The sequence below is a fragment of the Octodon degus genome, unplaced genomic scaffold (genome assembly GCF_000260255.1).
Source record: "Octodon degus isolate 3935 unplaced genomic scaffold, OctDeg1.0 scaffold00064, whole genome shotgun sequence".
Lineage (NCBI taxonomy): Eukaryota > Metazoa > Chordata > Mammalia > Rodentia > Octodontidae > Octodon > Octodon degus.
The window spans coordinates 9,379,759-9,400,860 of NW_004524640.1; the positions used below are offsets into that span (position 1 = coordinate 9,379,759).

A 21,102-nucleotide genomic window follows, 5' to 3' on the forward strand; every position below is an offset into this window, starting at 1 on the left:
TGCAAGGAGGCTGAACATGACCAGGCCTCCAGGGCCTCCTGGAATCTACCCCCTTTCCCTGCAAGGAGAAAGCCCCTTCCAGAACCTCTGACTCTGGCAGTGTGGAGGAGGCACTTCAGGGCTTCCAGTATAGGCCTGCAAGGGCCTGGGCCCACTGTGAGGATTTTGTTTCATTTTATTTTATTTTTAGGTATTTGGTACTGGGTCTCACTCCGCAACTCAAACTTGTAGTGATCTTCCTGTTTGCAGCCTACCCAGCGCTGGGACTGCAGGCATGCGCCACCATGTCCAGTCTCTGTGGCCTGTTCAGCACGCCAGGGGGTATGGTCAACATAGTATATGATACCGGGATCAAACCCCAGTCCCTGCACTTGCTTAGGCAGGCACTTAGACCACTGAGCTGTCTCACCCACCCTTGGGAGGCTTTAAATATTTGTTTCAGAGGAAAAGTGACCCTAAAATCATACAGACTTTGCACAGAAACTCAGGGGAAAAGAGGGGTTTCCCTGCCCTCTGAGTCGCTCTGGAGTGGCTTCCTGGGAATGAGGGAGCTGGGGGAGTCCTGCCTGGGGACCTGGGACAGTGTGGGTACCCAGAGGTCAAGGACAGCAGAGCTTCTGTGGGCTGGAGGTGGGGCTTCTGGGCTGCCTGGGTGGGGGCTTTCTCGTCTCATAGCTCCTCTGGAGTGCAAGACCCTGGAGAGAGGACAATTCAGGTGGCCCCAGATCCCTGGCAGCTAGAACAGCGCCTGGCACAGAGGGAGTTGCTGGGAGATATGTTGGATGGATGGACAGACAGACGGACAGATGGTTAGATGGATGGAAAGTTTGGGGGAAATGGTGACTGCTCTCAAGGGGGGAAGCATGGCCTGTGTCTCTTTGCCAGCAAGTTGTAAGGTGGGGACTTCTGCCCTCCTACTCAGAATCATCCCTGAGCTCAGGGCCCTGCTGGGACCACCACTCCCTGCGCTGATGGGAGGGGCTCTGTCCTGAGCCTCCATCCTGGCTTCACCCCAGCACAGCACATCAGCCAAGCCCAGCCAACCAGAGGCAGCACCCTTCTGGCAAATATAATTGGTTGAAGGGAGTGGAAAACTTAGGCCAGTCCAATCAGAGTAGACTTTCCTTAGAAGTTGGAGGCAGATGCGTTACTCGCTTTCTTTGGCTGAGTCTGAACCTGCAAGAACGGCGACATTATCTGCTTGAAACTGAACTAACAGAACAAAGAGATACAGAGACAAGCCTCACAGTATCACTGGGACATCCTGGATCAAGCCACACCAGAAGTCACAGGAGTTCTAAACTTGAATCATTAAATTTATTTTCCATTTAAGCAGGATGAATTAGCTTTTCTATCTGCAATAGCAAGAGTCCTGCCTGACAGGGTACGAAAGTCCTAAGACTCTTCCAGAAACATACACTCAGAACCCTGCCAGAAGAGGGAAAAGTCTTGCACAATGGTCAGGGTTTACACTCTTGAATAGCATGGCAGATACCCACAGCGGTTTAGAGAAATTGATTTATGTCATCCCAACAAAGGAAAACTATGACCAGAGCACACATCCAACACATGCATCTTGACAGCTTGAAGGAGGACTTTCAGACAACCCCAGAGGATGAGCCCTGTCCCTGGAGATATTCAGTGGCCCCCCAGAGGTATACGGCGGTGCTCCAAGTTCTCAGAGGAGGGTCAGATGGCAAGTGGGGTGGGAGAGAGTGGGTGCAGGCTGCCTTGTGACACAGGTGCTTACTGGGCTATGGGGCCCCTTCCGTCCCCGGGAGGGCAGGAGTATGGAGGGAAGAGGCAGCCCCTGCAAAGTCCCCCCGCTGCTGGCCCCTGGGGCTTCCAGCGTGGAAACATTAGCCAAGCTCTGCAGCCAGCTAGAAACACCACAAGGAGGGGACGCCAGGGCCAGCCGAGGTGCCTTTGGGGGCCTGGAGGGTCAGACCATTCATTGGGTGGGAGGGAGAGCCGGGTGCAACCTGGAAGGGAGATAGGCAGGAGGTGAGATTCTGAACACAAGGTGAGCTCTCCTGGGCCTGGCTCCTGCCCTTCCTGCCCTCCATACCCTCCTCCCCAGCCTCCTGGCTCCCTCCCAAGAGGCCCTGAAGGCCAGCCCCACCACCACTGGCACCCACTCACCCCTTCTGCCCCACCCCACCTGCCAGGGGTGTCCTGGGACTCTCACTCCTCCTCCCCACCAGCCACAGCTGGAAGGGGCTGAGTGGGGTCAGTGCCCCAGGGCCCTGCTCTGGTTCCTGAGCCTTCTGGAAAGGGTTCCATGAGGCGGTTGATGGGGGCGCCTGGGGAAACAGGCTCTCTTGGCATTTGGCCTGAATGTCATCCTCACAGCAGATGCTCTTCCAGCCAGAATAGGCTGCCGTGCATGTTCGATGAGTTGAGCTGGGGGAGTCACAGGAGCTGGGGAGGGACGCTCACCTAGAGAAGGCTGCAGGGACGCTTCTGTGGCCGTGTGGGCTGAGGGCACAGGACAGCACGGATGGCCTCGTCAAAGACTGTCTTCAGGCCTCTCTGGGTGAGAGCTGAGCACTCGAGGTACTTCACAGAGTCTGGGACAGAAGGGGAGAAGTGAGACCTGCGTGGGGGCAGCTCTGGCAGACACCCCAAGCCAGAGTCCCCAGCCTGGTTCCAGCCCCAAGAAGGCCTCCTGGGAACTGTGTTACCCTGAGCAGGGAAGCTGCCTCTTGGGGCCTCTGTTTCCCTGGCCTGCAGTAGGCTCCTGGGTCCCAGGGGAGGCAACCCCACACACACCAGCAGGTGTCATTCTCAGACCCAGGAGCCCCTGGGCAGTGGGAGGCAGGCCAGACTGGAGCGTCCCTGAACAAATCCCTTGGCCTCTCATTTCTTCTAGAAACAGCATGTGGCTTCCCAAGACTGAGCAGCCCTCAAGGTCACCAGAACCCCAGCACCACCTGGCTGTCTCTTAACCTCACCCCTATTTTACAGAGGAGGAAACTGAGGCCACAGAAGCTGTGGGACTTGATCAATATCAGCTGCTGGAGATTTCCCCACCCAGGTACCCAGGGCCCCTTGGCAAGGACATGGGGACAGAACGGACCCAGACAGTGAGAAGAGCAGATGGTCCCCACCCTGGGAACACTGCGCCTTGGCCTTCAGGTCAGAGCCCATGTGGCCTCCGTTCGCTGCAACCTGAACACCATGGAAGAGTAACCAGAGGAAGGAAGAGGAGGAGACCTTGCACCACCTTCCCCACAGATGGGCCAGTATCTTTGTGGGCAGAGAAAAGGGGACTGACGCTGGTCAGCACCTGGCTGTTGAAAAAATCCTGTGATTCCTCAAGTCTGAAGGGGAAACCGCTGGGAAAGACACGGCCAAGAGGCTCTCAGCTGGGAGGAAGGCCTGGGGCTGCAGGGGGAACCCGCAGAGGGCGAGGAGGAAGAAGGGCTGGGGGTGGGGGCAAGAATGCAAGGAGATAACCTGGTGGCAGAAGCCGTAATCCCAGCACTAAGAAGGCTGAGGCAGGTGAAGGACGTGGGCCTGGGCTACATAGTGAGTTCCAGGTCAGCCTGAACTACATAGCGAGGCCTTGTCTCAAAAAACAAAAACCCGCTTCTGCGAAGAGAACACCGCAGACGGGTATGAGGCAGGGGACCCAGGGTTTAAACCCAGGCGAGGCCCCTGGGGCTGAAGGAGGCTGCTTGCTGTGGTTTGTCTTCCGGTGAGCAGTGAGCGAGGGGCCCCTCCCGCTTCCGGGAGAAGGGTGGGGGAGGGGGAGTTGGGCTCAAGCGCAGCAGGGAGGGAGGTGGAGCTGGTCAGGGTGGCTGGGCTCTGACCAGGACAGGGACTGGGCCTCAGGCCTGAGAAGTCCCCACCCCAGCCTGCAATATGCCGTCCTTCTTTCACATAGTGAAGGGGCCACCTCCTGCAGGGTGACCTTAGGAAGTCATGAACTACCCTGCCCAGGGTCTGCCTGCAGGCAAAGGAGCTGGGGAACCCCAGAGCGCCTCCTCCAGGAAGCCCTCCCAGAAAACTGAGTAGGCTCCGCTGGCCACCCTCAGGAAACGAGTCTGTCTCAACAGACCACACCCTCTCATCTTAGAGCCCAGCAAGGGAGACCACTCCTTGTTAACAGTGCTTCGGTGCAGTGTTTCCCCGGGTGCCTGCATGTTAATTCTCTTAATTTTCCGCAGCACCCACAGAAGCACGAACCCTTACTGTAGCCATATCTTACTAAAGCACAGAGTCTGGGGAATGAGGCCAGGGTCACACGGCCAGTGCCCCGCCCAACAGCCACGCTATGCTGGGATTCGCCCCGCCCCCAGCTCCCGCCTTGCACCGGCCCCCTACCGATCTCCTTGGCCAATGCCAGGCCCTGCGGGTAGGTGATGGGTGCCAACTTCTTCTCCTTCAGCTTCTCAATGGTCTCCTTGTCGTCCCGCAGGTCCAGCTTGGTGCCCACCAGGATGATGGGCGTGCTGGGGCAGTGGTGCCGCACCTCGGGGTACCACTGGGCAAGCAGCGGCACAGAGGGCACCACAAAGAGGCAGTGAGCAGGCGGGAGGGGACAGGGGCACGCAGGAGCCCAGCATGTGGTCACAGCACAAGAGCAGGTGGAGATAAGATGTGGGCACGGGGTGACACGAAGATAAGACACGGGCACAAAGAGACAGGGTCACAGGAAACAAGTGAAGAGGAAGTCCACCCTCCCAGCCCACTCAGGAGCCTCCTCAGCACCAGGACTGCCCCCATGGTGGCCTCTGCTGTCCTAGGAGGGCTCACACTGCCTGTCCCTGCCCCTACCCCAGGCACCTGCCCGTCATGGCTCTGTCTGCCCAGCTCACCTTGGCGCGGACATTCTCGTAAGAGGCGGGGCTGACGAGGGAGAAGCAGATGAGGAAGACGTCCTGGGGACAGAGCAGGCCAGGGTCACCCTGAAGCTCTAGTGGGCCAGTGTGCAGGGGGGAGGGGCTCTGAGGGGCTCCGCCTTCAGCTGCTCTGTCACTGGCCAGGCCAGGGCCTCTTCCGGAGCCTCCCACCCGCCCCCCAATTCCTGCAGTGTCCCTTCTGCTGACAAATGGGCTCACACAGGCTAGGAGCTTGCCAGGAGCACCTCACAATAGGACTCAGGAACACAGGACCCATTTCAACAGTGCTCTGGGCTCCTACGGCCCCAGCCCTCTCTTGCCCACCAAGAGGGAGAGCCAGGACCCCCTGGGTTTGGCAGCCTCAGGACCACTTGTAGGATTACATCCGGGTGCCCTGCCAAAACCGAGAGACAGAGCTAGGAAGGTGGACCCAGTGACACCAGAAGACAGGATCAAGAACCCAGCAGGGACCCCGGTTCTGCCTGGGCTGACTCTGACAGCTGGGTCTCAAGGGGTGAGCAGGTTAATCAAGCCACCCTGGCTCCAAGGTGGGGGACACAGAAAGAGCAGGGGCACAAGGGCCAGGACCCCAGGGCGGGATGAGGGGGCAGCGCACCGTCTGTGGGTAGGAGAGCGGTCGTAGGCGGTCATAGTCCTCCTGGCCAGCCGTGTCCCACAGCCCCAGGTTCACGGGCTTGCTGTCCACCATCACATTGGCTGAATAGTTGTCAAACCTATGGAGCATGAGTGAGACAGAGAACACGGTCAGCCTCACGGCTCAGAGCCTGAGACTTCTAGCCCAGCCCTGAGCTGTCCCACGCAGGACTGAGACCCAGAGAGGGGCTGCAGCTGGGCCCAGGTCACAGAGCTGATGCCTTCTGTAGTTTTTCATTATTGGTTCATCCTATTGAAATTTTTTTTCAGTGGGAGGAAAACATTAGCTGTTGATCACTTTTCTGCCTTCCATTGTCCTAAGGAGGAGAGACCAATCAAGGCTGAACATTGTTCCTGCCAAGAACTCTCCCCACCCACCTAGCCACCAAGGTGGTCATTCCCTATTTGTTGAATGAATGCTTGTCACTGTTTTAGGCCAAACTCTCCAGGAACAAGTTCTGAAAGGAGGAGGAGGAGGTGTAAGGGAGAGGGGTGTGTGAGAGGGAGCCCCGCAAGCCACAAGGAACAGTGGCCGAGAGAGGACAGGCTAGTGAGCTCTGTCCTGTAGGGTCTTCCCAGAGAGGGCAGGTCACAAGGACAGCCATCCACCACCTCCCTTCTCCAGGAGGCAGAGAGTCACCCTGAATGACACAGAAAGCCACTGTCATGAACCCATGGAAAAGCTGACTGGGCCTTCAGAGTCCACAGGAGGCTGAAGTGTGTCGGGACCAGGGACAAAGAGGACTGGATAAGAGAGGCCTTGGACCAGAGAGGTCCTATGACATGTGCAAGGCCACCCAGCCAATGAGAGACCCAACTAGGTAAGAAACCTGTCTGACCCCACATCCAGAGTGCCCACAGGGCCCAACTGTGCCCCTCCCCCCAAAGCCCCGCCCTCTGACCTCCTTGCTGTCCAGGCCCTCTCACCCCTTTCTACTCTTGTCTCCTATTCATGCTTCAAAACCCTGATGGGCAACAGTCCCTCTGAGGGACTTCCTGTCCCCACTCAGAAAGAGCTCTGGGTCCTTTCCTTGGGTGACCACTTTGCTTTGGCCTTGACCTTGAGTGGTGTTCCGTGTGTGTGTGTGTGTGTGTGTGTGTGTGTGTGTGTCCCTATGGTCTGGGCTTGTACCTGCTTCACCTCCTCCTTCTTGGGCCCAGTGCCCAGAGTGCAGGTGGGATAGGAGTTGACAAACTGAACTGAAACTCTCCGGAAGCCACTTTTGCCACGAATGCAGCCCAGCTAGACTGCGGAAGCCCCAATGCTTCAGAGGAAACCAAACGCCCCGCTCCCGACAGAAGCCCATCCTGGCGGTGGGCACCCCACATCTTGGGATGGGTGGATCTCAGAGTGAGTGCCCTCACGCTGAGTACTGGCTGGCATTTGTAATACACACAGCTGGTTCAGTCCTGCACTTGGTCCTGGTTACCTCTCAATTCTTCCCTGGGCCCCCGGGGCCTGGAAACTCCTCTACTCGTGGCCTCTCACTCCCCACGTGCCTTCCCTTGCCCCACTTCCTCCCCATGGCAGCAGAGCTGACTCGCGCTCACCCCAGAGCCCATCCTGCACCCCTCCAGGCAAGGGCCACCCCGCCCAGCCAGCACTCCCTGCTGGTCAGTGTCTTCTGAAGCGCACACTGGGATGGGCTTGCTCTTCTCTGTACCCTAAGGCCAGCGAGAGGCCCAGCACATAGTAGGTCTGCTGCACACCTACTCTGGAGCCCCCCACACTGCAGGGGTTTCAGGAAAAGGCACTATCCAGAAAGTCACAGCCAAACTTACTGGGAAAACAAGTCTTTTAGGGTCCAAGCAAAAACGTGTCCAACACGTTTAGGACAAGGCAGGAGGCCAGGACAACCTCCTCCTATGACTTCCAACCTGAAATTCTAGCTCTAGAGCCTCTCAAGATTCCTCCAGCCACAGGCGTCTCTGTCCTCTGGGTCGCCCCAGGGTGGCAGGGCAGTGGCATTGGTGAAAGGGCTGGGAGTTTTGTTTTGTTTTGTTTTTGTTTGTTTGTTGTTGGGTTTTTTTTTTGTGGAACTGGGGATTGAACTTAGGCCCTTGTGCTTGTCAGGGAAGCGCTTTTTCCACTGTGCCATCTCCCTGGCCCCTGGATTAGGGGCTTTGATGACACCAAGTACCAACTCCAGGACCAGGCGAGGTGAGGGGCCTCTGCATTAGGTCTTGAAATCCTCCAGGAATTCAAGACAAAAAGACCCTAAATAACCCTCATTACCCAAATAAAAAACCGAGGCCCCAGGAGTTCACATGACATTTCCAAGCCAGCGCAGGAGCTGGGCCTCAAGACCTGCTCGTTCTAAGATTCACATTAGGGAACAGACAGGAGAACTGCAGGTGGGTTCAGCCGGGGACGGTGCCCAAGGACGGCCGCCGGAGCTTGGGAAGGACAGTTCCCTGAGAAGCTGCGTGCCAGCTGTGACTCAGGATGAGTGACCTGGCCCCTCTGAGCCTGACTCACATCCCTGGGGAGATGGGGGACTTGTCTCTCGGCCATTCCCACTGGGAAATGTGAGAAACTGGGCGATCTCATTTTTAGTGTCCCCAAATGGCCCCTGCTGAGCACCTCACTAGAAGGCCAGTTTGCAGGACCTGGGGGCCAGCTACGGGGATGATGTACCACTCCTGGGGTCCCTCCGGCTTCTGGGGCCCACAGGGGAACCCTAGAGGCCACCATGTTCCAGATGAAGACACTGGGCCTGCAGGCAGGAAGGGACTTGCCCAAGAGACCCAGCCACTTGGTGGCGGTTGGCAGATCTTGTTGCCCAACTAAGCGAGCACAAAGCACAGTTAGAACTGGTGGGGTCTCAGGGAGGCCTGGCTCAGGCTGAGGCCCAGCCCTGACCCTGAATGGAGCGGAGGAGGGGCAGGTAAGAGGAGGTGCTGCACCCTGGTGTCACTTGGCTTTGCTTCGCTCTTCCTCCAAGGAGCAGCTTGGTGCACACAGAGCATGCGTGGATGGCAATGTGGGAACGAGGGAGGGCTGATCGGCCAGGCAGGGGCTTAGGACACTGTAAGGATTCGGGTCTGGGAGCCCACATGTCACACACCCAGGGAGTGTTTTGCCAGTGCCCTAAAGGGAGGGTCAGAAAGGAAGGTGAAAATGAAACACCTATAGGAATGGTGAGTGTTCCTGCTACAGAGCGTGCCCAGCAGCCTGCCCAGCGGTGCCGGCACTGTGAGCACCAGCAATTCCAGTACCCTGTTCTACAATAGACAGTGCAGGAGACAAAGGCCTTGTCCCTGCAGAACCCACACCAGTGGGGTGCAGCCCAGGAACAGAGACATCAAGTCTGATCCTGACGGCTAGGGAGAAATAAAGGCAGCGCAGTGGGACAGAGGTAAGGGGCTGCTTTAGACGGGGTCTGGGAGCCACATCCAAGCAGCAAACTGGGTGCCAGGAAAGGAGCGATTCAATTCAGGCATCAGAGGTTGGCGTGCGGGGGCATCGGGGAGGAAGCCCAGCATCTGGAGTCGGTGGAGGGGAGTGGTAGATGACAGGGGTGGGGACAGTGGGTTGGGCTTCAGCCCTTTGAACACTGGGACAGAAGGTACATCCTAAGTGTGAAGGGGCTGGGTGTGGTGGCACGCTCCTGTAGTCGCACCACTCTGGGAGACTGAAACAGGAGGATCACAAGTTTAAGCCCAGCCTGGGTAATTTAGTGACTTAGTGAAAACTTGTCTCAAAATACATCTTTTTTTTTCTTTATTTTTTTAAATTTTTTTCTAATCGGGGGCCTGGCCCTAGCTCAGGCCTTTAAGTGGCTGCTTCCACAAAGCTGTCAGCCTCAGGTTGCTGGAGTTCGAACCTCACACCTCTCCCGCTGGCCAAAAGTGCCCTGAAGGCATTCGAGCAAAAAAAAAAAATGTCTAATCATTTATTTATTTATCTATTTATGTTACAGGGTCTCACTATGGAGTTCAGATTCCTACTGATCCTCCTGTCTCAGCCTCCCCTACTCTGGGATTACAGACATGCACTACCACGCCTGATTTCAGGACCACACATGGCATGAGGTACCAGGGATCAAACCTGGGTCCATGCACTTGCCAGGCAGACGTTTTGACTGTCGCGCTATTGCCCAGCCCTTTGTTCTTTAAAAAGTAGTTCAGTGCAAAGCCCTGGGTTCAATCCCCAGTACCACCACAAAAGAAAGGAAGAAAGGAAAGAGGGGAGGAATGAAAGAAGAAAGGAAGGAAAACAGAAAAATATGAAGGGCTCAGGGAGGGCTTCCCAGCAAGATGCAGCTCTAACGCTCCCCTTTAAAAGCTCTCCAGGCTTCACTCTGAGCGTGAAGGACAGAGGTGACAAGGGAGATGTTCTATGTCACACCACCCAAAGGCAAGGTGTTCCTGCCCTCCCATGGGTCTGGAACCATCTCCACAGTAGGTGTCAGCACTGTGAAAATGTGCAGCAGACTCAAGGGACCCCACTGGTTCCACTACTGGGTCAACAGCGTAAATCAGCAGGCTGTGAATGCTGCAGCCTCAGGGTGGAGGGAATTTCTGCCGCAGTGTTGCAACCCAAGCCTCAGCATCCCTGCAGTAGAAGGCAGCAGGCAGGCTGAATCCCCTCTGAAGGAATGCAGAGAGGTGATAAAAACAACCTGGGGGGTGGGGGGGTGGTGGAAATGCTCCACAGACCTCCGCGCCTGATTGGCTGGGCTACAGTGCATCCCACCCACCAGGGAAGGTGCCTGCACATTGGCTGTTAGACCCCTGCCCCTGGCTATAAGCTCAAGAGCTCGGGGTGGCAGATTTTTCCCTCCCTGTAGCCTGAGTAGTCTGGGGCCAAGCGACTTGGTGGTGGGAGACAAATGTTGCTACGTACAGAGGTCCCGGCACAAAGTAAAAGCGCTCAGCCCTTCTTTAGAACTGCTTGAGAAAAGCGCAAAGGATAACAGACAAAACCAGGTGCAGCACCCTTCTGAGCAGCCGTGCTTTGCATCTAAGCAGTGGCGCCCAAGGCACTAGCCCGAGGGTGCTCTGACCCAATTCCACTGAGTCCAGGCCAAGTCGGCCCACTGTGAGCCACCAGGCACCCGACACTCCTCCCCATACCCCAGTCCAGGTTGTTGGGAGCACATGGCCTCTGCCGGCCCCTTCCAGAGGCCCCAGTCTTCCAGCTCCATGCAAGAGAGGAGGGGGCTGGGCCATGCTGGGATCTCCCAGCCCTGCCCCTGCCTCTCATAAGGAGGGAAACTGAGGCTTAGAGACTAGAAAGGGAAAATAATAGGTCCAAGATCAGCAAATGAGTTCCCCAACCCAAAAGAACAGGCAGAGGCAGAATGGGACCTCAGCCAGCCTCCAGAGACTCAGGGACATGGGTGGTGACAGCACACTCCTGGGGACAGTGGTTCCCACAGGTTCCACCTTCCCAGTTCTGCACCCACCTCCCTGCCCAGTTTAGAGCCAGCCCTGCCTTGGCACTCAGGGGAGCCTGGGAAATGGTGACAGGCAGCCATCTAGACCCCCGTTGCCTTCATCATACAAGCACAAGTGTGCAGAAGGGCCCCCTGCAGCCTCAGGACCAGTTGGAGAAATCTGGATCGTCTGAAGAAAGCAACTCGCCATCCTCCTTGGGGGTGGGCCAGGTGCCGCAAGGGGGCCCAGGCTATCAGCAGAGCATGCTATGCCCACACTACAGGGACCCAAGAGGCTTAGGGTGGCTCTGGGTTTGGCACTAAGATCCTAGGGGATCCTCAGCATCTCAAGGGGCAGTCTGCCTCTCTCACTCTTTCCCAAAGGGTCTGAGTATTCCTTTTTTTTTGGTCGGAATCAGGGATTGAACTCAGGCCTTTGCGCTTGCCAGGGAAGCGCTTATTCCACTGAGCCATCTCCCCGGCCCCATCCCAAAGGGTCTGGATCCTGCTCTTGAAAAGGATGGCCCACTACAACCACCAAATGAGGGCCCCAGGTGGCTTCCTGTGGCCCTAGGGCACATCCCCTGTAGCTGTGGTGGGACACAGCTTTCCCATGTCCTGGTATCACAACACCCAGGATCAACTTAGACCACACTGGTACGACTCGGTGCAAAGGACCAATAGATGGTCCTCCTGGGGCCCCCTGTGCTGCCTGGTTCAGGTCACCCTGAAACACAGGACTGCGAATGCGACCACACACCTATGATCCCACGAGTCAGACGCTGTGCCAAGACCACACAGAGGTCCCTGTGGAACCAGGCCACAGGACAGATTGTGTGAGGTAGTCCGGCAGGAGCATGGGACACCTCTGGGGTAAATGAGAACAGCTCCCTGGAAGGAGGGCCCTAGGGCTGGGCTGAAGCTTCCACACACATGGGCGGGGAGAAGAGCAAAGGCCCTGGGGTGAAGGCACCCGGGGAGCACAGGCAACAGGAAGAAGAGCAACACAGGCGCTTCTCCTCTGCCCCTTCCTCCTCCTCCCCTCCCATCAGCTTCTCCACTCAGCCCCTCCTCCACCTCCTGCTCCTGCTGGGCTGGCCAGCCTCTCCTCTCATCTCTCCTGTGAGACCAGCCTGATGATCACTACTTATCTCCCACCCTGTCCACATTGTCCCACCCTGTCCCTGTCCCATCCTCCTGCCTCCCTGGCAGCCTCTTCAGGCAGCTCCAGCACCCCCGCCCCCTGAGTCCCACCTGGACCCGCCCTTGAAGCACTCACACGGTGGGGATGTACTCTCCGGGGAAGGCGTTGGTGGTATAGCTGATGAGGAGGCAGGTCTTGCCCACAGCTCTGAAAGACAGGAAGCCAGAGAGGACATGGTCGAGGGCTCTGCCTGAGTCCCTGTCTGGTGCTCCAGGGACCCAGCAACTGCCAGGCGCAGGCCTCTGGGTTCAGGACCCCACCTGGGATGCCAAAAACTCTGCTCAAAAGGACAGAACTAGCAAGGAGAGCACAGCAGGCCTGGGTTTCCGACCCAGCTCTGCTGTCACCCTCCAAGGGCTGCAAAGTCCACCCCCTCCCAGGGGCCTGGCCTTGGAAGTCACCTTACTGCCCTGTGCCTCAGTTTCCCCACCTAGAAAGCAACAAGGAGTCCATCCTTCTAGGAGTGTGTAGGACATGACTCATGAGCATGCTGAGCCAACGCCTGGCACCGTCATGGCCACCAGTGAGTCAGGACAGCCTAGCCCCTCTTCCTGCCACCACACCATGGGGTACAATAGGTAGGAGCAGAGTCAGAGAGACTGGGGTTTGAATCCTGTGAGGTCTTAGGCCAATTAGTAACCCTCTCTGAGCTTCCACCTCCCACCTGTATAAAGGGACATGATCTTCGGGTTGGTGGGGGATAAAGGGGACAAGGTGGAGCCTGGTGCCTGGCATTTAGTGACAACTAAGTGGTCACGGCCACTACACCCCTGGCCTGCCAGATGAGGGTGAGCATGTAGCTCCTTGGGTAGCGGAGTGCCAAGGGGGCAGCTCTGGGCCTCCCCAGCTTGGCTGGGTTTTGTCACTTCCTGTTTCACATCGACTTCTCACCCTCTCTCCAGTTCGGCTCTCCTTCCCCAGGGGCTAACACCAAGTAACTTTGAATGATGGGATGTTGTTAACCTTGACTTCTTCTGCGCCTCCCCCATCAGGCACAAAGCAGAAGTGTGCAGGGCAGGCTGGGGCAGGTGGAGGGCAGATAGGGCAGATAACGGGCAGCTGGCTGTGCCCCCACTGAGCCCGATCCCAGCCCAAGTCTGGCCCCGGGGGACTCAGGCCTGGAGAGGTCCAAGTGTCTCTAAGCTGCAGGCTCCAGCTGTGCAGCATGGGCCAGCTGGACCACACCAGGTTGAACTTGGGGGGCCCCCAGGAGGCATGGCTGCCTGGTCCCTAACATGCACTGGCTGGCGTGGGAGACTGACACACTGACTCATCACCCTACAGGTGAGGAAACTGAGGTGCGGGGGAATGACTGCTGAAAGACCCTTGGCCCAGGCTGCCCCTGCTGGCCCCAACCGCCCTGCCCTCCTCCTTCCTGACTCTGCCTCTGATTCTCCCCCACACCCTCCCCAACCGTCAGGCTGGAGGAGGGGCACAAGCACACACAACCTACTCCGCTTGTCCCTGTTACCCACCACAGCCCCAAGGACCTCCGTCTCTTCCCAGATGGCCTGGCTGGGACTTAGAATTGTGCTGTGACCTGTGACCTGCCCAAGGCTCCTGCTATAGCAAGCCAGGGACCACAGCCCAGGTCATCCGGGCTGTTGGTCCCCGCCTGGCCCCACATCCACAGAACTGCAGACCGAACTAGACACCTGGCTCTCAGGGTGCAGCCGCGGGCCCCGAGCATCACTGCCCTCCAGGGTGGGATGGGCGTGAAGAATGAGGCTGCACTCCAGGTGCTCCCTCTGGGCCCTGGGAGAAGGAAGCAACTCTTCCCAGCAGCCCCCAGGACTCCTCCACCTGCCCATCTGCCAGGATGCAGGGCGGAAGAGGCGGAAAGGTCTCAGGTGGTACCTACCCATCTCCCACCACCACACACTTGATGGCCTGCATCGTGTCCGGGGCCTGGGGTGTGGTGACAGCTCAGGGCCTGAAGCAGTGTGCCTGCGGGCGCCAGGGGCGTGGAGAGCTGGCGAGGTGGCCCAGAGGAGAGGAGGAGAAGCAGCTGAGGGACAGAAGGCAGGAGGAAGCGGAAGGGGAACTCACCAGGCTGCAGCCCTCGCCTGCAGAGGGCGGAGCCTGCTGTTGGGCAAGGGAGGGGGCCTCAGGTGCTGGCCCCACCTCCCCACCCCAAGGCACCTGCCCTGGGGCCCTAGCAGGAGCCAAGGCACCCTCCAGACTGGGAGACCCACTTCCTCTCTCAGGGGTGTGGCCAAGGTTGCTCCCCTAGAACCTGGGGCTTCCCCAAGACCAGTCTACCTCAGGCGTAAGTGTGAGCATTTCAAGGAGGCCTGCTGGCACCAGGCACAGGAACAGGCAGAGGCCTCGCCCTAGAGAGGCAGGATGGCTGCACAGGTGCCTGTAGATGAGCTAGGAAGTGACTAGAACCACGGAGGAACTGCAGGAAGGACCTCTGTGTCACCAAGGGGAAGAGCTGGGGACTTGAAGGTTGGCATCACTCAAGCTGGCACTTGAACATGGTGTCTAAGCCAGGGCACTGGGGTGAGCATCACCTGGGTGCACATGGAGGTGACCCCAGCAGGGGCATGAGTGGGAGGTTAGAGATGGAGGTGAGGCAGGAAGGGGCGGTGGTGCAACCAATGGAGAATGCAAAGGCGGCAGAGGAGCAGAGTGTACCCTTCAGGCTGCCCTGTGACCCTGGGACTGGTACCTCAGCCCATTTCACAGATGCAGAGCAGAGAAGCTGAGAGATCATCTGAGTGCTAGGACCACACAGGCAATTCTGAGCCCCCTGGCCCCAGGTACTGCTGCGGAGGGGCGAAGGCTAAGGCTGCAGCTTGGTGGCAGGGCTCAGGTGGCATGTGGTCTGCTTGGCCACAGGGACTTCCAGGAGGGAGGCTCAGAAAATTGCTGGCTCCAGCTGGCTCTAAGTTCCCTGCTGATGGCCCTTGCCCAGCCCTTGCACCTCACCAGATGGGGTTACTCACCCTGGACCTGTCACCCTCAGGAAAAGCTGGGGCTGGGCCCAGATGTCAGCCTGCCCATTTTCTACTGGACCCCAACACTGCCCAGGGTCCATGTAAAGGAAGGAGTTGGAACGCATTGAGGTGGCGCCGGTCCTGAACCCGGGATCTGAGAAGGAGCAAGCAGGAGGCTGAACCTGAGCTATCCAGATTCTCACAGGGTTCACCTCTGAGCTTTGACAAGTGCCCTACCTATGTCATTGACACAGATCTGGGATGGGCCTGGGGGGAGGACAGAGGTGGACACTCAGGCTCTTCATGATGTTCTGCAAAGCTAAACTTCCAAGACACACGCTTTGTCACAGGGGCAGAGCATGTGCTTAGCATCCTCAACTTTTTTTTTTTTTTTGGTGGAACCAGGGATTGAACTCAGGCCCTTGCACTTGCCAGGCAAGTGCTTATTCTACTGAACCATCTCCCTGGCCCCCATCCTCGACTTTTTAAAAAGGCAAAGAGCACTGGACCCCCTGAGACGACCCAGCCAATGCATGTGGCTTGGAAAGCAGTCTGTGTACTGGGTTTCACCCCACACTCCCCCACCCACCCACCCAAAGCAGACCTTCTTCCCTGCACAGTGCACAACCTGCTCAACTGTCCATGGACCTGCAGCCCGAGCCTTGCACCTGCTGTTCACTTCAGGAAAGCTACCTCTCCAGCACAGTGCACACCAAAGATGTCCCTGGCCGGCAGCCGCCGACTTGCTGGTTCACTTGGAGGGCGTTCACGAACCGCCTGAGTACCTCGCTCTGGACATGGAACATTAGAAAGCCAGCCCTGAACAGCACAGCGTGATACGGGTATGCTGGAGCCACTGTCTTGGAATGTCCCCAACCTGCAGCTATCAGGGGCTATGCAAGCGGGTATGGGGATACCTGTGACAAGACAGCAAGATCAGGAGGGAGGAAGATGACAGCCACAGGGCCAGGGGGCAGAGCTTCCAGGGGGAGCGTCCCCCTCTTCCTCTTCCTGCAGAGGAGGCCGAGGCACACAGTGGATGCACTCCTCTCCCTGGAGGTCTGGGTCTGCCTGCCAGGGTTCTCCTAGCATGGATGGGATGGTGGGGCCCAGGCCACTTGACAAGGTCAGGCTGCAGCAGCCTCGATGTCCACCGCCGCCAAGAGGGGGCGCATGCCCAGCCTGCATCCCTGCTCCGTCCCTCCCCCTCTTCCTTCTCCTCCCTCTTCCCCTCCAGTTCTCCCTTCCCCCCCTCCTCCCTTTACCTTCCCCTCCTTCCCCTCCACCACCCACACCGACCCTCACAGGAGGTCACCCTGCAGGTCTAGAGCTTCTCAGGAGTTGAGTCCGCACGCGCCCCTGCGAGCTCCTCGGCCTGTGACACTAGGGGTGGCATCGTGGCCCAGAGAGCAGGGCCCCTGCTCCTGCCTGCATCCCTGGCTCGTGCCCTCCTCTTCTGACCACGCTTTACAAACTCAGTGAATGCAGAGCCCCAAGGCCTAGAGGGTCTCAAGGCCTCCTGTCCCCAATCCCACCCTCACACCTCCTGCTTCACTGCCCATGTGGCAACTTCCCTGTTCCCACTCACATACTGCCAACGACAGGAGCGCATCCCTGGCCACTGCAGCCTGTTAGAAACCCATTCTTCATTTTCAACTCAGATTGACCTGACTAGACTGTCCCTACAGAGGTGGCAGTTCTTGTCCTGGGGCCACTCAGCATCACGCAGCCCTCTTCTCTCCACATGGGCCTTGGGATTTTGGAGGCACTATCCTCACCCCAGAGAGTGCTGGGAAATGTTCAGCTTTCAGTTCTAATTAAGTGATTTTTTTTCTTGGTGTACAATATTCCTGTGATCGCTGACTGACTAAGAAATGCCCAACTAAGTTGGGTCACCTTAGTTCTGGGTGTGAAGACCCATTGTCGGGAGGAATGTCGCCAGTGTGGTATAAAGGAGAAACAAGGAAGGAGGAATCGATTCTGTTCTCTTCAGAGGAGCTCCAGTCTTCTACTTCATCTTGGAAAGTTCTCCTGGCTCCCAGCATAGACTCTTCAGCCTCCTCATATGGACACGATGGGACACTGCCCAGAGCTCCAGGATCCTTTGCCTGGATCCTTCAGATCCGGGTGTGCAGACAGCTCTTCTGCACTCTTCCACACGTGACCCTGTGGGGGGCCATGGTAAGTGGATCAATAAATTCTTATATACTTATATATCTTGCATTAAATCTGTTGTTCTAGTAAGCGATGATAGATACAATTCCATTTTATGAATGAACTGAAATGTTTTTATCCAGCCTGCTGCGAATGGTCATGGTAGGGACCTGCAACGTTTGCATTACAATCAATTCTGTGTGAGGATCCATGGGCTCCTGGCGTTGGCATAGAAGCTCTCTCCAGGAATGCGGTGACAGGGATGTAGGGCTCTCCCCTCCCTCACTTCTGGAGACAGTGCTGGGTAAAGCTCCCACAGTTCCCCTGTCCACATCCCTGCCCGCGCGTGGCCTTGTGAGACCGGATGCTTTCGCCCGCCTGGGACACGCGATTTGGCATCTGCTACGGCCTCTGTGTACAAGTCCTCCCAAAGCCGCATGCGCTCCCAGGTGGGGCTTTGGGGAGGCGGCTGGATCTAGGATGTAGGATGCTGATCGTGGGCGTGTGGTGACTGTACTGGTCTACTGATGGGGTCAGAATGGCTGTGGGGGGGGCTGAATGGGTTACTGAAGAGGGAAGCCCCACAATGGCGAGGATGGTGACAGCCTTGTAGCCTCAGTGAAATAAAAGAGGAAAGGGTTTCTTTTTTTTTTTAATTTTTTTTAATTTTTATTTTTACGCGTGTGTGTGTGTGTGTGTGTGTGTGTGTGTGTGTGTGGCCAGCTCAGCCCACCAGGGGGCGGGGCTGGCTGGCATGTGGTGCTGGGGGATTGAACCGCGGTCCCTGTGCTCTGCTTTGCTAAGCTTGTTCTAAGTAGGTGCCCTAGACCACTGAGCCATCTCACCAGCCCCAAGAGGAAAGGGTTTCTGCTGCTGCCACTGCAGCCATCACCACCGCGGCAGCTGCTTCACGCCCACCCTGTAGCAGACTGTCCCTCCTCTGCCAAGTCACCCTGCCTTGGAGCCAGCTGACTAGAGACCGAAACCACCACACATTGTGATCTACAATAAACTTTCCTGCTTGAACTTGTGGGTGTCAGTTATTTTGTCCCAGCAATGAAAAGGTAGCTCAGACAGTGGTTTCACTGTGATTTTGATTTATATCCATTACTTCAAGAGTTCTATAAATCACCGTTTGGTATCTTTTGTCCATGTCTTTAGGGGGAAATTTTGTCTCTCTCTTACATATATTTGGTTCCTTATATATTCTGACTTTAGGGCTTATTTTGAATAGCTTAATTCCAGTTTGGGACATGATTTTGTTTTTATAAGCTGTGACATTCAGTAAACAAAATTTTCATTTGTATGTAGTCAAATTTTGAATTTCCTTCCCTGAATCTTAATGAAGAATTCCTATCCAATTTAATAAAGACTGAGTTCTCCTGCCGGGTTAGTTGGGTTATTTTCCAGTGACACTGAGGGCTGAACCCAGGGTCTTCGCATACAGCCATCTCCCCAGCCCTTTTGAAATGTTGGCTTTTGAGACAAGATCTCACTAAGTTGCCCAAGCTGAGTTTGAACTTAAGTTCTTCCTGCCTCAGCCTCCTAGAGTGCTGAGACTGTAGCCACCACACCTTGCTAGGTCTTCTAAAAGTCTCTAAGCTTTGCTTTACCGAATGGAGTTCTCTTCATACTTGGGCCGGGTATTAGGTGGAAGAGGGACTGGTCTGACTTCGGGTGAGACATAGATTAAGTAGCACCCTGCCTGTGCCTGTCGCAGGTGAGAGTGGAATCTGGGGGCGGCTTCTGCTCATCCCCCCAGGATGCAGCACCTGCTCTGCTCTGCTGTACCCCGCCCCTCATGGGCTCTTTACCTCCATCAGGGCAAATTTGCCTGTGTCGAATATTTTCAAAATTGTCTCTGTTATTACCCATGTTTTGTTCTTCCGTATCAATTTGAGAGCTTACTAAGTTCCCAAGGAAATGGGTCAGGATTCTGATCAGAATGATATTGAGCTTCTCGCAGAATTTGTCGAATACTGACATCTTTATAACACCCGGTCCGCCTAGCCATTAACATGCTGTATTTCTTCTTTATATCTGTCGATAAAGTTTTATAATTTTCTCCCAGAAAGGTCACGCGCATTTTTCAGAAAGTTTTATTCCCTGATGCCGTATTTCCTTCAGCACCATTGCAACTAATGCTTTTAAACTGAATTTCCTATTTGTTCCCTACATAGAGGGAAAATGTCAAATTTTGCATATTGGATTTCTGTACAAGGAAGTCGGGTTGGAGAGGCTCCTTAGAGTTTGCCTAGCATTCTGATACTGACAGATCCAAGACACTCTTGTAGACGTCTTGTCATTTATGAAAACGATAGTTTTATTCCTTCCTTCCCAACTTTTGTAACATGAATTCCTTGGCTTGTCTGGGTTCTTCAGTGCAGAGCTGAGTAAAATCAGGCGTGACGGGTATTCGCATCTGTTTCTGACTTTATAAGAAGTGCTGCAAGAGACTGCTCCTCGTCTGATAGCCACACAACCTGTTCGCTGCAGGCCGGTGACAGAGTGTGTTATCTCCGAATGAGCTACCCTGCCCTTCTTAGTGACAATAAATTTGTTCCAATCACAAGTGCTTTAATTTCATTGAATGCTGTTTTCTGTATTACAGAATTGTGACCCCACTAGCGCTCTTTCTGATGTCTCATTTGCATGTATAACGGAGTAACCGTAACGTGGCCCGGCCAGCCTTCACTTCTCATGAAGACAGCAGGGACCCAAGCTGGCCACCACCCACATGCACCACTGAAGGCCACATCTTTGGTGTCCCTCCACAAGTGTGGCCTGCGCTTAAGTGCGGGGTCGAGCGGGAACCATGCAGAAGCCACGAGCCACCTCCTGGGGGTCTTGGCCCCTCTCCACACAGCTGTGGTTGGTTTGGGTGAGTCTCCCAAGTTTGTATTGAAAATGTTGGATTCCAAATTCCTGCATCAGGTGGGGCCTTGGGAGGTGACTTCTAGAGTAGGCAGGATGTCAGGGACTCCCAGGGTGACACCAGCAGCTTTATAAGAAGAGGAAGAGACCCAGCATCTGCCCTTTCCCCATCACGGTCCTCTCCCCCACGTCCGCACGCAGCCAGTGCCCCTGGCCACCAGCACAGGGAGAAGTGTCTGGCGACTGGACCCCAGCCTCCCTGGTGCTAGGCCAGTGGGCGCTCTACCACCAAGCTCCACCCCGGCCCCCCTTTCTTGAATATTTTACAGGAGTATGCAAAGCTATACAGACCTGGTCTGAGAAATACAGAGGAGGAGAGGGTGGTAGATTTTAAACTGCTAATTCAATGTCTTTAATTACATGGGACTAGGTGGAATTTCTATTAGCTCTAGAGCGACTTTTTATATATTTTTCTACAAATTTGCTTGGGTTTTCAAACTCCCTGCTCTCAGGCTATTCCCAGCAGCGGTTCTCTCCCATCTCGCTCTCCACCTTCTGCCTGGGTTATTTGTGCCTTTGGCATTGTTCTCAGCCAGTTGATCCCAAAGTAGCATTCATTTAATTGCACTTTTTGAGGCGCTCAGTTTTGTGTTTGTTAATCCTTCTTCCCACTGGTGCTTTTTTCTTACTAACTTCAGTGGTGGACAAACACGTCGGCCCATGTCCCTGAGCTGATGTCAGTGTGGGGGTTTGCTTTATGACGCAGCCTGAGTCTTGTGAATGTGTGTGCATCCAGTGTTCCGCATACGTCAAACACATCGAGAGGCTAACTATGGCCTGACCAGTCATATAGCGCAGCAGCACAGCGCCTGCCTGGCAACTGTGAAGTTGTGAGTTCAACTCCTGGTACAAAAAAAAAAAAAAAAAAATAATAATAATAATAATAATTAAATTAAAAAGAGAGAGGCCAACTACACCGTTCACGCTGTCTATATCATTACAGATACGCTTCCATTTGTCTCAGTGCATCTGCCAGCTACTGAGAA

The 21,102-nt window shown here is 55.8% G+C and overlaps 1 protein-coding gene across 1 annotated transcript; it reads right to left on the reverse strand.

Moving 5' to 3' along the window:
• Positions 1-1,303: 1,303 nt before the first annotated feature.
• On the reverse strand, positions 1,304-14,110 carry Rac2 (Rac family small GTPase 2). Its single transcript, XM_004634586.3, has 7 exons — positions 13,948-14,110; positions 12,162-12,233; positions 5,464-5,581; positions 4,824-4,886; positions 4,330-4,489; positions 2,440-2,570; positions 1,304-1,982 (listed from the first exon to the last, which is right to left on the reverse strand). The coding sequence occupies exons 1-6, from the start codon at positions 13,980-13,982 to the stop codon at positions 2,440-2,442; spliced, it is 579 nt and encodes a 192-aa protein (XP_004634643.1). The 5' UTR covers positions 13,983-14,110; the 3' UTR covers positions 1,304-1,982.
• Positions 14,111-21,102: the final 6,992 nt, after the last annotated feature.

What these genes read in the sequence shown, in the direction of transcription:
- Rac2 (XM_004634586.3), bottom strand. Translation starts at nt 13,982, where the DNA reads ATGCAGGCCATCAAGTGTGTGGTGGTGGGAGATGG. An exon ending in CGCTCTCCTACCCACAGACG is followed by an intron (nt 4,887 to 5,463) that starts GTGCGCTGCCCC and finishes CTCTGTCCCCAG; the next exon opens with GACGTCTTCCTCATCTGCTT. An exon ending in GGCATTGGCCAAGGAGATCG is followed by an intron (nt 2,571 to 4,329) that starts GTAGGGGGCCGG and finishes CTTCTGTCCCAG; the next exon opens with ACTCTGTGAAGTACCTCGAG.